General features: G+C 46.4%; 1 protein-coding gene across 1 annotated transcript in view; it reads right to left on the bottom strand.

Annotated features, from left to right (window-relative positions):
• Positions 1 to 1164, bottom strand: part of IGFBP5 (insulin like growth factor binding protein 5) — a 29982-nt gene extending 28818 nt beyond the window's left edge. Inside the window, exon 1 of the mRNA XM_034785521.1 lies at positions 183 to 1164. Coding sequence (XP_034641412.1) covers positions 183 to 513 — 331 coding nt within the window. The 5' untranslated portion in view covers positions 514 to 1164. The remainder of the gene's footprint in view (positions 1 to 182) is intronic.
• Positions 1165 to 14976: the final 13812 nt, after the last annotated feature.

The following is a 14976-nucleotide window of genomic DNA, read 5'->3' as shown; positions in this document are numbered from 1 at the left end:
CACAGCTGGGGAGCACGGGGGGGGCGGTGAGCGCGGCTGGAGCCGGGGAAGGTGCAATGCCATGGGGGGGGTGAGCGCGGCTGGAGCCGAGGGAAGGTGCACTCTGCACCGGGGGGGAGGCCGGGGGAAGGTGCACTCCCCACCGCAGGGCCGGGGGAGGGGGACCCGGCGCGGCCACTCACCCAGCTTGGCTTGCTCCCGGTAGCTCTTCTCGTTGAGGCAGAGGCCCCGGCCGTGCAGCAGGGCGTGCAGCGGCTTCTCCTCGCCCTGGCGGGGCAGGCAGCGCAGCCCCTGGGCGCAGCGCTCGGTGTACACCCCGCAGGGCTGCCCCTCGGCCAGGGCGCAGGTCATGCAGCAGCCGCAGCCCGGCTCCTTCACCAGCTCGCAGCCCGCCGGGCTGGGCGGGCACATGGACAGGGCTTTCTCGTCGCACGGCTCGCAGTGCACGAAGGAGCCCAGGCCCTGGGAGGAGCCCAGGAACGTGCCCACCAGCAGGCAGAGGGTCAGGAGCATCTTCCAGGCGCGGGCGGGAGCGAGGAGGCGAAGTTGGGTTTTTACGGGCGGGGTGGGGAACAATCCCCCTCTAAACTCCACAAAAACGAAGCACCGAAAAAGTCCCGGGAAGGGTTATTGTTTTGGCTTCCAAAGAACCAGTTGGCACAGCCTGGGTGCAAGGCTGGGAGCTGCTGCAACAGGTTGGGGGAAGGGGCAAAGCATAAGCCAGCAAAGAGCGGGGGGTGACTGCTACCCAAACCGGCAGCAACTATCCCCAAGCCTCCCTCCCCCGCCGGCCCCCCAACAGGTTTCCACAGCTTGGCGAGGAGGGCAGGTGGGGAGCAAAGTTATTTTGCGGAAGGGGCTCCTGGCAGGAGTGCAGCAAATAATAAGGCGATACTGCAGAGCAGGTAGCGCTAGGCGGCTGGAGAGGTTGGTTGAAAGCACATTTTTGTGTTTTGATTGGGTCTCTTTGCCTCCCCCTCCTCTTCCAGGTCTGTCAAGAAAAGTTTGCTGCAAAAGTTTGGACGATTATGATTATTATTATTTGCAAAGGCTGCAGAAGAAGAGTTAAAAAAAAAAGAAAAAGAAGTTGGAAAAAAAAAAAAGGAGGAAAAAATTCCACTTTGTAGATCTCTCAACACTTTTCCCCCGGAGAAGTTTCTAAAGAGACTGAATACTGCCGAGCAGGCTGTCTTTTAAATAGACTGCCCTGGCTGCCTGCCAGCCCTTAGCTGCAATTTGAGATCCCAGTGACACCTCAGCTTGGACGGGTGCCAGCACTAGGGCACTATCAGTGCACACTCAGAGTGAGTGGGGGTGGGGGCTGCAGCTTTTGACTTCTAGGTTTCAAACCCCGGGCAACGATCAACGATAATATAATGGGGAGTGGGGGAGAAGGGAGGGTCACGAAAAGAAATCGTTCCGATTTCCCCATTTAGGAGTGCAGCTTGAGAGAGACACCGAGAGAGGATTTGTCTGGGAAGCTCTGTGAGCACAGTGGCCAACTTTCACGCGGTAAAATAAGCCCCCCGGCTTTCACAATAAGCCAAAAATCAAACTAGTCCCGTTTCAAAACAAGAACCCCAACACTCTATGTGACTAGACCCCCCCGGCGTGCAGTCTGGGACTGTGGTGGGCCCGCTGTGCACCCCTGACTCTCTCCTCCTCTTACCCCTGATTGCCTCCCCTCCCTTGCCCCTGCTTGCTGGGAGCCGATCACAAAAAAGAAGCAACAAGCTACAACAATCAACAAGCCAAAAACTAGCCAACAAGCAACTCACAAGCCAATTAAGCCAAAACCAAGCCCAATTTCTGCGTTTTGTTCCACGGGTTTGGCATGTCTGTCTGTGAGATATTGCAGAGTGCTCTGTTGTTTTGATTTCCCACTGAACTTCTAATGACTTTTTAAATCACGCAGGGCCCAATCCTGCAAACATTGGCTATCAGGCATAGCACTTATCACCAAGACATCATGACCGTCCCCCCCCGGCCCCCCGGATTGGGCCCTAAATAAGGGAGATAATGTCCATCCGTTGTAAGTATGACATGTATGTACCACGTGTTAACACAGTCACTTATTCAAGACTGTAGCTACAGAATGAGCAGAGAACATTCCTAACTGTGCATTGGTGTGATTACACAGCCCTACACCTGATACAAATATATTCTCCTTTGCATGCACACCTGTGCCGCTGACACAAGTCCCTTGCATGGAAAACACACAGAGTTAATAAAACTGAAGGATGAACATGACATAAGGCAGGGATAGGCCGACTGTAAGAACTGTGTTAGATTCCTCTCTGGAAAAGTGAGCTGTGCTTTGCAGGATGCCAGAAAGCCAGGGGAATTTTGCCACGTGAAGCACAATTTGTACATTTTATCTCAATCCTGTTCTGCCCCATAAATTCCCCTGCCCACCCCCTCATGTGAAAAGAGCCAGACTTCTGGTAGGGACACAGCATTCCTAAACACAAATGGGCAGGCCACATCCCTTCACACTAGCACACAACAAAGTCCTTCAGCGCTTATTAATTATTTGTAAAGATTAACTTTTGTAGCACTAAATCTCCGCTAATAAATACATCACCCGATCCCCTGACACTCCAGAACCACTGTTAACAGACACGATACACCTTGAGCAACAATGGCAACAAAAAACAGGTTTTGGGGGCTTGGTTCTGTGTTCTTTAAGTCAACTAAGTGATGCTGCCTTCAGACAGAGGGAGAAATTGAAAGGGATCGCCCATCTCTTCATGAGATTTAAATGAAATATCAGAGCCCCCCCTTGGCCCCTCTTGTTCCATATTCCTTAGGTTGCTTCTCAGCTCCCGCATGAATGTGACTGCCTGCATTGCATGGATTTTGCCACTAGAATGCACCCTTATCTATGATAAGACATTGGGTCTGCTGCTTAAAAAGGTTAACTCTTTTTCTGCCAACATTGTCTAGCCTTAAGCCTGCCTTAGCCTTAGTCATCTCTGGGGGTTCATTGTTTTAATGCATCGCTCATGTTTTTACCATATACATGGATTTTGTATTAAATGTGAGATTCCCTTTTTTTTCTGAATTGTTTTTCTACGAGGAAGGTCTTCATAGGTTTTCGTGTAAACCTATCTGTTTAGATCACACTTAGTTATTTCCAAGTGGCTGATTAGATAGATAGATGGATAGACAGATAGAGTTAAGAAGACATATTTAAATATAAATTCTACACTAGACCCAAAACTGATCATTTGTATGGAATATTAGTCATATCCTGCTTTTAGAGGGACAAGGTGAGGGAGGTAATTTCTTTTATTGGACCAACTTCTGTTGGTGAAAGAGACAAGCTTCTGGGCTCCACAGAGCTCTCCGTCAGGTCAGCTCACCCACCTTGTCTCTGTAATGTCCTAGGACAAACACGGCCACACCAACACTGCAAATATTCTGCCTTTGATTTTCATGAGGCTCTCCCATTGATTTTAAGGGGCCTTTTGCATGTCGCAACAGCAAGGCTGTGCACTTATATAGCACTTGTCACCTGAAGATCTTCAAGTACTTTGCAGGAGTGATTAAGATGGGTGATCATTCCTCCCCCCTCATGGTTAAAGCCAGGGAAACCGAGGCATAGAGAAATGAAATGGTCCACAGCATGACAGCCAGAGATGGGCAGAGACAGCAATACAATACAGGGGTGAGATTTCACCCCTCTCTGGCCCCTGTACAATGTATAAAAATGGCCAGGCATAAAGCCCCAGTTCCACTCATGGGAGGACTCCCTTGGTGCGAGCATTGTGGAAGACAGGTGTAAGGCCTGCCTTCCGAGGATTTCTCTGCAAGCCCAGCCATGGGGTCGGAGCCGGACTGGGAGTGGGTGATGTGTATGAGGGTGGAGGTTCCCGACAGTACCGTGGAGAGTCTGGGGAGGCTGCCCTCATTTAGACAGGTCCCTAGAGCTAAGTTACACCGGGGGACCATGTGAGAGCAAAGCTGTCTTAAAGATACCCTAAATTCCTTCCTACTGGGCTGCAAGTTCTATGCTGGGCCCCCTTCTCTGAGGCCTAGCACACTCTCCTTATTCTCAGCCGTGTCCTCTAACCCCGAGACCATGGCAAGAGGTAGACTGAAGTCTTAAGCCTGTAGGCCTTAAACCTTTAGCCATAAGCTGATTCTGTCTGTACCCTCTTGACTGAGGACTCTTCAAAATGATAAGAGCAGCCTCTGTACTGTATGTTGCAGTGCAACAGTGGGCATTAAACAGCCCCCTTGTCTGTAGTCTGGACAGAGTTGCCAGTGTGTGACTGGGGCAGGGAGTCTGACTCCTCTCCAAGGCTGTCAATCTGGCATCTTTCACCAGCCAGAAAGAAACTATTTCACTTTAAAAAAAAATGGAAAAAAAGAAACCAGCCAGTTAGCAGCATATGGCTGGTCTTCAGCTGTAAGAGAACCTGCAACCAGCAAAGATCATATTTCTCCATTCCTGTACATTGCAAGGGGGTTATAGCAGGATAATATTTGAAATTTATATAAAACTCTTTCTTATTTGGGGAGTGAACAGAAAGCATTCGGATGAAATCCATGTTTCTGTTAGCCTCCTCTAATATTCTTTAGGTCTATATACTGCATATTTTATACATGGATTTTTGTTACAAAAGATTTCTTTGGAAAATGGTCACTGTTCTTTACTTCTCAGCTATGTTACACTTCATTATAATCCTCTCTGTAATGTGTAAAAGCCCTGGCTTTCAAGGATGTGATAAAAGAGATGGAGCGTATGTTTTAGTCTGGCCTCATCAGTGTATTTTGGTGCCACTTGGAATATCCAACAAGTTCAGAGGTGACTCACAAATTTGGATTTTTTTTTCCCCCTCAGGGAACACTGTCAAATTAGTTTCAGCCCAAAATGTAGGCTTTGTGAAGGAGAATAAAGTTTTATAAACATGAAAAGAAGTGTTCTCATGCAACTAAAGAAAAGCCAGTGACAACAGCTATTTTGGAATCCGAACATCTCTTCGCAGGGTTCGAGAGCTCAACATTGCTACGGCATAAGAACCAGAGACAGAAAACTGACCAATAACAAGTGAAATCAGAGAGACGTGCAAAAAATTAAACAGGCAACAAAATGGGATTTTGATTTCCAAGGTATTTTCCTATTTACTATAAGATATTTTTTTGTATCTTGTGTAAAACATTCTTTTTTTTTCTTTCCAAATACGTCATTTTTCTCTTGACAGTGTCCCTTTAAACAGCATTCTGATTTGTAATCATAACAATCATTTAAGAAACCATTGCAGTTTTGTGCATGGAGTAACCCTAAGAACAGCCATATACCAATACACAAAACACAATGGCAGAGCATTCTTGGAGTGATGGGTGTAATAGCGGTTGTGAGGGCTAGGTGGCATAGTGGATACATTGCATGTTTACCTCCAGGGACATCCTTTCACACATGATCTGGGCAATGATGAACAAAATTATCTCCTTGCAAGCAGTTTTCTGTATCACTAAAAAACCCTAAACACTTCAGTGCTTTAAGTGAAGACAGCATCGGTGTTTTGGTTCCTAACATGATTCTTGAGAGTATTAATTTTAAACGACATCAACTCAAGTCATTGGTCACTGGAGTTGCTCCCTTGCTGGAGTTTTGCATTTTGTAAGATCTTTGGCCCAGATTTTCAAGTGACTAGCAGTTATGGGGGCCTTGGTTTTAGTAAAGAGGAATGATTTTCAGAAAATGCCAAGCACCCAGCCTCTGAAAATCAGGAGGTCTCTAATGGGGCACCCCGAAAACAAAGGCATCCAAAATCACTAGTCACTTGAAAATCTTGCCCAAATTTAAGTCTAACAAGGGTGCTTAAATTCCATTGACAGAAACCGCTAAGGGACAACATTCCACAATCTAAATTGATCGGTGACCAGAGAACTTGGCCCAAGTTTCTTGGACTGACAGACATTTCATAATTAAAGGGCTATCGAGATTTTTCTTTCCTGTGCTTAGCGCATAGGACTGGGAAGCAGGAGTCAATTCTTCCCTTGGTAGGACACCCTATCAGACCTGAGTGGGAGTCACATGGTGGAGAACAAGACCCCTGGGTTACCTGCTCTTCCCTGAACTCGCTGTACGACTTTGTCCATGTCACCTCACTGCTCTGTGCACCAGTTTCCTTATCCATAAAACAGGGCTAATGAAACTGACCTACATCAGAGGGAGTCGTGAGGCTTAACTAATGAACACCTTTGAAAGTGCTCCGAGCGCCTCAAGCAGCGTGCGGTGAGTTTAAAATATATATATATATATTTTTATTCTCTTTCTTCTCTCTCTCCCTCCCTCCCTGCAGCCCAGCTTTTCACTGCAATTCGTTTTAGATTCAGACAATGCCTCTTTGGCCCCAGACTGAATCTCTCCAACAGTTTAATGGTGAAAAGGTGGGGCTGCAAGCATCTGCTGAGGCAGCAAAAAAAAAAAAAAAATCAGTTGCTCTCTCAGTATCACATTCAAAAGGTGACCAAGACACAAACTTAAGACTGGAGTTGGCTGCAAAGTGAAAGTGCTCCCAGCTGAAGTGTAGAAAACACCTGCGTCTAATAAAAACAAAGAGAAACATCATCAATATCCAGCAAAGAGTATAAATAAAAAGAGGAGTATAAATTCAAGCTGTCTCCGGGACACTTGAACAGATGCCCCAGCCTGCTGCATTCTATAGGTGTTATGCAATTATTTACCTTGTGGTGCAATAAAATATAGGGTGTGTGTGTGTGGGGGGGTGTCGTGCCAACTGTTGCAAAGCATAGTGCTTTTGCAGCTTAGCTACGTAGCTTGATACCACGGTGATGGGTGCACCAGAAATACGCCGGATAGTTACAGTAGATGGAATCAGAGAGCAGCTTCTGGAGAAGCAAGCTTCCTTAAAGGATCTTGGCAACTTCTGGGTTTTCCTTACCATTCCTATACATTTTGACAGCTACTGAGATGTGTCATAGTAATGTGAGCAAGAGATGGCACATTAGGAGTCAAGAGAGAAGAAGAATGCTGATCTGTACCCAGGGAATACACCTGCACCGTTCTGTGGCTCTTTTGTGTCACTGAAAACCATCCAGCTCCTTCTAAGTGATGGCTGCCTTTTCTGTCCATTGCTGATTTTGGCCATGAATTTCATATACCATCCCATATGCCAGACTTGTTGTGCAATGTCCTAGAGTTCATAGATTTTAAGGTCAGAAGGGACCATTATGATCATCTAGTCTGACCTCCTGCACAATGCAGGGCACAGAACCTCACCCACCAATTCCTGTATCAAACCTGTGTCTGAAAGTCCTCAAATCATGGTTTAAAGATTTCAAGGTGCAGAGAATCTTCCAGCAAGTGACCCGTGCCCCACGCTGCAGAGGAAGGCCAACCCCCCCCAGGGCTTCTGCCAATCTGCCCAGGAGGAAAATTCCTTCCTGACCCCAAATATGGTGATCAGCTAAATCCTGAGCGTGTGGGCAAGACTCACCAGCCAGCACCCAGGAAAGAATTCTCTGTAGTAACTCAGATCCCACCCTATCTAACATCCCATCACAAGCCATTGGGCATATTTACCGCTAGTAGTCAAAGACGAATTAATTGCCAAAATTAGGCTATCCCATCATACCATTCCCTCCATAAACTTATCAAGCTTAGTTCTGAAGCCAGATATGTCATTTCGTAACCCCTGAGAAGTTTGAAAATAACTTCTCTTCCCTTACCAATTTGGTCTTTTACCATTTAACAAACATGGATCCTTCCTCTCCCACCTTGGGTTATCATGGCGCATCAGCTGACATGGCTTTGCCTGCTTTACTTCCTTGTTGTAGCATGATTGGGGTGGATTGGCTTTGTGCGGGTGGAGTGCTGAGAGCATTCCAACTGGCCATGTCAAAGACCTGGCTGGGCACAACTTTGAAGTATCAACTCCACCACTAGCTTCCACTCCCCGGACCAGAGAGGAGCAGCACTTCAGGTCACTGAAAGTAGAGATCTCCCTACAGAAGAAAGATGGGGGCGTTTCTGTGTGCACTGAGGAGAAGCGTGAGTAAGTAGGTTGGAGAACAACCTGCATTGAGGAGGAGACGTCCATTGAAGTACGTGATGGCAGAAGAGCAACCTTGCTTGAAATCCAGCCAGTCAATTCTTCAGCATGGCTGCTGAAGTTCTCAGAGATGTCCACATAGTTCTGGGGCCAGGTTTTGCTAGTTAATTTGTGCTTCCTTTGATAACCCCCTGCCTGGCTGTGTAGCACCAGTGCCTAAATACTGTGGGTCCATGGTAATCAGTGGTCAATCTGCTTTGAAACATTCTGCAATAGCGTGACGGTGGATTTGACTTTTTAAAATAAAAATGTCCATTATGGGAAACATTAAGTTAGGTTATAATTTTGTCCTGCAAGGAAACATGCTTATTTCCTTTCTTTCTTATCTATTGCTTGATTTAATCGCTTTCTCTTAGAGTTTTGTATAGGATCTAAGTGCTGCTTCACAGCATCTCTTAATCCTTCCTTTATTAAGTGTTAAAGAGGAGGAGTGCTGTCTAGTGGTTAAAGCACATGAGTGGAAATCAGGAAACCAGTTTTCTGTTCCAGCCTGTGTTATGGACCCACTTTGCGACCCTCAGTTTCCCTGTCTCTAAAGTGGGAATAATATTTCCCCATCTCAAAAGGCAGCTGTGAGACTTAATTATTTGTAGAGCACTTTGCGATTTGAAATCAATGTTGCCATGGTGAATGACATGGCTTGAAAGCCCCAAAGGGAAACATCCTTTGTACAAGTACAGAATGCCTTCACTGTGTTGGTCTCAGGATATTAGCGAGACAACGTAGTTGTGGTAATATCTTTTATTGGACCAACGTCTGCTGTTGAAAGAGACAAGGGTTTTGAGCTACACAGAGCTTCATGTCCTGAAAAAAAGCTCTGTGTAATTTCAAAAGCTCGTTTCTTTTACGAACAGAAGTTGGTCCAATAAAAAATACACCTCTACCCAAATATAACGCTGTCCTCAGGAGCCAAAAAATCTTACCGCGTTATAGGTGAAACCGCGTTATATTGAACTTGCTTTGATCCACCAGAGTGCACAGCCCCGCCCCCCCGGAGCGCTGCTTTACCGCATTATATCCGAATTCATGGTATATCGGGTCGCGTTATATTGGGGCAGAGGTGTATTACCTCACTCATCTTGTCTCTCAAGTACAACATTGGCAGTGAGCATGGAATCTCCCCCTATGGTTACCAACAGGAAGAAAGAATGGTCTTTAGTCCTCATGGCCCATTCAAATCCTGGCCAGTCTGCTGAGATTGTCACCTTGGGTCCAGTTAGCACCAACCTTAATGCTGGCTTCTGTGATGTGGACACATGCCCACTTGGAACTAGATTGAGACCTACCAACTCATTCCAAATGGGACGTGGAGCAACTGTCAGATACCAACTCCTTTCAGTCCCTATTAACACAGGCTGGGTGTGGGCCCTTTAACTAATTCCCAGAAACCTCCATGCCCCACATCTCTAACATTCATCACAATTATTTTCTAACGACAATCTTGCCACTTATTTTCTTTCTTGTTTCCTTCCTCCCCCGAGTAATGAAAATATGACTATGGTATTTTTCCAAGAGCAGTTGTTAAGCAATTACCCCACACCCCTTCTTTCCCCCTCCTCATTTGAAGCATTTCAAGCTCTGTTGGATTTCTGGCCAGCGTTTTCACTGAGTTACCTTTTTTGATTGCCAAAAAAGCTAAACCAAAAAAAAAAAAAGTTATAATTTTCCAAGATTACTATGAATTAAATGTATAATAGTCACAGTTTTCCAGCCAGCTGGGACGCTGACAATTTGGAGGGTTCACCCATGCCTAGAAATCTGCCCTTGTAGCTCTGCTTTCCTTTGTTTCAAAGATTAAAATCTCAGAACACACAGTTGACACTAAACTTGGGAGGGGTCGCTACCCATTTCTCCATCTGCTTCTGAGGCCTCGCTGGAATCAATAATGCAGATGTCCTGGGGCGGGAGAAAGTTATCACCTAATATGCATCATGACTAGGAAGCACAAATAGGGCCTAGCCATATACTCTAAACTGTGCCTTTTCTTTACCCTGGCCGCTACACGTGCTGCCACATTTCATTAACCAGTTCATCACACCCTCACCTCACTACAAACGCTATTTAGATGCATCCATGCAGCACTTGGGTGTGTCTGCATCTTCCACGCTGCTGGACTGTATTTGTAACACTGCATTCTGGGCTGCTTTCCTATAGTGCCTCAGCAAGGGAATACAGTGCCTGGAGAATATGCACAAAGAGCACCAGCAATGTATTCTGGGATGTCCAGGGAGCTGGATGGAAGGAGGACAGGCCAAAAAAGTTCCACGGGCAGGGGTAGAAGGATTTCCCACACTACAAAAAAACACTCAATGGGTGACAGGAAAACACTCTGTCATAGTTATTGGGCTAGCTTTCCCTTTGACCCCTCTCAGATCTCTCTCAAGTGCATCGTTTCAGGTGACAGGTCCCATGCCTTCACTTCTATCTTGGTGGAATCCCACAATTCATCTACTGTTAGACTGGGCCTGCAGCACCCCTATGTGATTGCTCCTCATGTCCAATGATGTTTGGCCAGCTGCACGGATTCTGTGTGGAAGCAGTGACCAGCACATGATACAGTGACTCTGAATGGCTTCCTCAAAACAAGGTAGTGTTTATTTATCCATAGGAACATGTCATTCAGAGAAGAGGCGTAAAACAACAAATGGCCTACACGCATACATCCTCCCGAAAATTTAGCATTTCCCTCAAAGCCTAAGCAGGGACAGCTATTTAAGACCTAGTGTTCAGAGTCTGTCCCTGTGTGTTAGTCTTCTCTCCTCCTTGAGCAGCTCCCTGACAACCCACTCTCTCTGTGCAGGCCCAGGACCCGGGTTTTTATTTCCTTTAGGGTTCTTTGTTTCATGTTTCCCTCCTGAAAGCCTCCTCCCCTGTGCCAAGCCAGGGGCTTTCGGCCCAGCATGGTCAGAGGCAACATTTCGAAGACGTGACAGTGCGTTGTCAGTTCTGAACTGGTGACTGGGATATCTAAATCCATCATCTGCCTTCCTGTGGTTGTGAGGTGAGTTCCTGCAGGAGTTAACCGTTTGCAACCAGGTAGCTAACATCATAACAATAAATAAACAGAGGCACACATAATATTAACGAAAATAATGCAGACAGCTCTCAGGTTCTTCACACGCCTAGGCTGGTGGTAGGTGTGACATAGCTGGCTGCCCTGGTGAGTATTAACTGCATTGTATGTAGGCACAAGCCAAATTTAGAGCCTATCAACTTGTTACTAACTGGTTACAAACCCAGTTAAAAGTTGCAACCCAGTCAGGGTCTTAGTGAGGGAGGATTTGTGTGACCGTATGGCAGGTTCAGCATTTGGTTTTTATGCTGTGCTTGCTCGGTTTGACCCTGCGTTGCATTGTGGGTTCATAGGGGCCTCGGGAAGATTAAATAAGGAGCCAGACACTTGTCATATCAACCTGTTGCAAAACCTTTTACAGCCACGGTTTTTCTTTACTGTAAGCCTACCACGAGGACTCTGCCATCCAGCCATGACTTCTGCCACAGCTGAATCCTTTTGCAAGTTAATACATATGTATGTCCGAGATCTTGCACTTCTCAAGGAGTCTGTGGATTTGACAGTCAGGTGGGCAAAGGGACAGGATTGGAAGGACGGGAATGATGCCTGGAAGGGTGGGCAGGGTTCAGGGGAAACCATGATCTCCAGGCTAGGTAAGCTCAGGGGACTCAGCCATGGGGATGAGATGAAGTAGGTGTGTGGGGGGGAGGGTGTGAGTAGGGTCAGAGGAGTGACCTGCATCACACCCCTGTTTTACACCCTCTACAATCCCACTGACTTCAATGGCAATCTCATGGGGTGTTAAGTCAGGACAGAATCTGGCCCTTTCTCCAGGTACAGTAAGTGTGCGTAAGGGGCGGGGAGCAGGAGGCAGGACTCATTCATGGAGCTGGACGGGTCATTGTTACAAGAATTCTCCGCTTCCTCCCCAGGCACTTGCCTGCTCTCACGGTGAAGTCTTCCTTCTCTCCTTAGCTTGCAGCCGGGTCCCTCTGTGAAGCCACGTACGGTAGCGTGTATGAAGAGCACTATAACAGCACACTGTTGTGGCTTGTATTGTTCATCTGTGCACCAGCTAATGCCTTGCAGCCTCGGCTGCACGGAGAATATAGACACCCTGATCCAAGTCTCAGCGGGGTAGCCGTGTTAGTCTGGATCTGTAAAAGCAGCAAAGAGTCCTGTGGCCCCTTATAGACTAACAGACGTATTGGAGCATGAGCTTTCGTGGGTGAATACCCACTTCGTCGGATGCACGATCCTGATCCAAGCAACCCCCGGAGTGCACCAGTCCGGAAAAAAAAAGGAGATTGGCCCCTAAAATATCTCATTGCTTCATTCAACAAAATAAAATAAAATTACCTCCCTCCCCCGCCCCCGGAGAAGTAATGAACTGAAAGGCAATCCAAGAGGCAGGGAGGGAAGAAGGAGCTTGTGCCAAGCACAGAAACAGTGGGGCATTAAACATACAATCGTCTCTAAGCTTCCAAGACTCAGAGCGCACATCAAAGGCCTGAACTGGGTCCAAGTCATGTTGTTTTTTTTTTTTTTCCCCCCTAGGCCCATGAGAAAAGAGTTTCACAACCTGGGGGCAGGCGCATTGCTCTCTCTCAACTTTTCTCCTTTGCTTTCAGAGCCATGATGGGCCCTGAGAGAGAAACTCATGGTGAGGGAGGGGGACAAGTCGATGCCTGGTGTTAACAGTACTGACTTTGCTGAAGCTACAGGTGGGGTGAAGAGAGCACATGATGCTTCCCGTCATGGCTGTCAGCTTTGTGCATTTGTATCAAGAGACCGCTGCAATTCTTGCGATGTTGCGTCCCTGAGCTGGGTCAGTGCAGGGCAGCTTTGCATCCTCATGGCACTGGGCATGTAGGGATGCAATATACCAACAGCTGAAATTAATTCAATGTTCTTTACCTTCCCACAAGCTAGTCCTGCAGGATGCCAGACAGACTGAGAGCACTTGAGTACAGACAGTGATGGTATTTTCAGGCGACGATTCACAAAGTGTGCATTTCCCAAGGAGGTAGTGTTGCCTAGAGGCTAGCGCACTGGACTGGAACTCAGGAGCCCTGAGTTCTTTAACATGCTACCCCATGCGCCTGCTGGGTGACCTTGGGCAAGTCACGTCCCCGCTCTGTGCCTCAGTTTCCCCATCTGAAAAACATGGATAATGATATTGACTTCCTTTGTAAAGCACTTTAACATCTACTCAAGAAAACTGCTATGCAAGAGGTATTATTATATTGTTATTACTAAGGGACCCCAAAAGGTCAGACAAAAATGGAGTTCTCACTTCTGCTGACAAAAACCATTTATGAGGCCAGCTGCTGTGGAGATTTCTCCCGCAGCACATAACAAAAGTGATGCCACAACACAAAGATGTTGCATGAGCATCACAGAACGATGCAACATTACAATGCTGGGAAGAAAGCAGAGGTGTTTTCCTCCCTAGATGAACTAAATTCAAGATGTATTTGTTTTTATGCCCAGCAAAATAGCCTTGCAGAATTCACAGTCTACCCATGAAAAGTGAGTCCCGTCCCAAGAAGATCAGGGCAGGTGGCCATCCCAGATTTATGATTCGCAGCATTTTCGGAAAAATTAACTGTTAGTTTGCTTAACTAGTAAGGGAGGTCTGTGTCTCTGGAGGTCTCTCTTTGACTGATTTGGTTGGATAAGAGGAAGAATGACGGGTTTATAACATTGAACCCTTCTCCAGGAAAGGAATTTTAAGAGGGCTTCTCTAGAGCAATGGTTCTCATACATTGACCCATGGGTCACCAGGAATCCTTAGAATGAAATACACTGAGAACCAGGCAGTGCAAGATTTCAGTGTGGGGAGGGGAAGTATGTTCATGAGATAATCTTTTTCTTTCAAAATGGTCTGGGGAAGAAGAAAGCTGGGGACTGAGCCAGTACCCCAGGAGATCTTCAGGATTATGCTACTTTCCTGTAATTTATATAATTGAGAATAAAGCTTTCTTGCTGATCATAAGGCCGTAGACAATTTTAAGCAAAGAGCACGTTCATACACCCCAATCTGTCTTCATTTCTATGGCTCATTTTAATTCCCCCTTCTTGATTATTCACCAGCCTCCCTTCACTCCTCCTTCTACAGAAGTCCCTCAAGCCATCCTGATCTAATTTATATTCTGTTTCAACTGGCTTCCAAGGTAACTGGTTCCTGTCAATACTCTCTATGATATAGGTCTGCCCGCACTTTCCATTTACTGCTAGCATCTCAGTTTTTAAATGATGCCCCTTAGTTTGTGACCCCTTCAATGATAACAACACTTCTGTTCACTTATTCCATTTCTTGCCTTAATCTGAAAAGTCTCGACAAGCCTCATCTTTTCAAACAATAAGCAAAGCCTTCTGGACATCACAGAACGTAGATTCTTCAGACCTGGTATTGTGTATTTTGCTCTCCAGGGAACCTTTTACAAATCAGTAACTTCCTTTTTGTGGGACGGTGCCCTCCACTGCACACAGAAGTCCAGACAGGGCCCAACAAGTGCCTTGTACTGTAAAGTCACAACATCTCATCTTTTGTTCTGAATTCAGCCCCTCTTTCAACACAACCTGGTACCTTGTTTATCTTATTTTTACTGAGCTATGGTTTCAGTGATTTCTTCACTATCGCATCCATTTTCTTTCCTTGGGCAGTATCGCTGGATGGCGATCATTTCTTTCATCACATGCTCCCATGCTAGGATCCTTCCTCTCAGATTAATTAAATCACATACCAATATGTCTATATTGATCTACATTTTTCATCTGCTCGTCCAGTCATCTAGATCAGTGGTTCTCAAACTAGGGCCGCCGCTTGTTCAGGGAAAACCCCTGGTGGGCTGGGACGGTTTGTTTACCTGC

Source organism: Trachemys scripta, chromosome 11 (genome assembly GCF_013100865.1).
Source record: "Trachemys scripta elegans isolate TJP31775 chromosome 11, CAS_Tse_1.0, whole genome shotgun sequence".
In the NCBI taxonomy this organism is placed as follows: Eukaryota; Metazoa; Chordata; order Testudines; family Emydidae; genus Trachemys; species Trachemys scripta.
The sequence above is the reverse complement of the archived record's forward strand: the minus strand, read 5'-3'. Positions and strand labels throughout refer to the sequence as shown.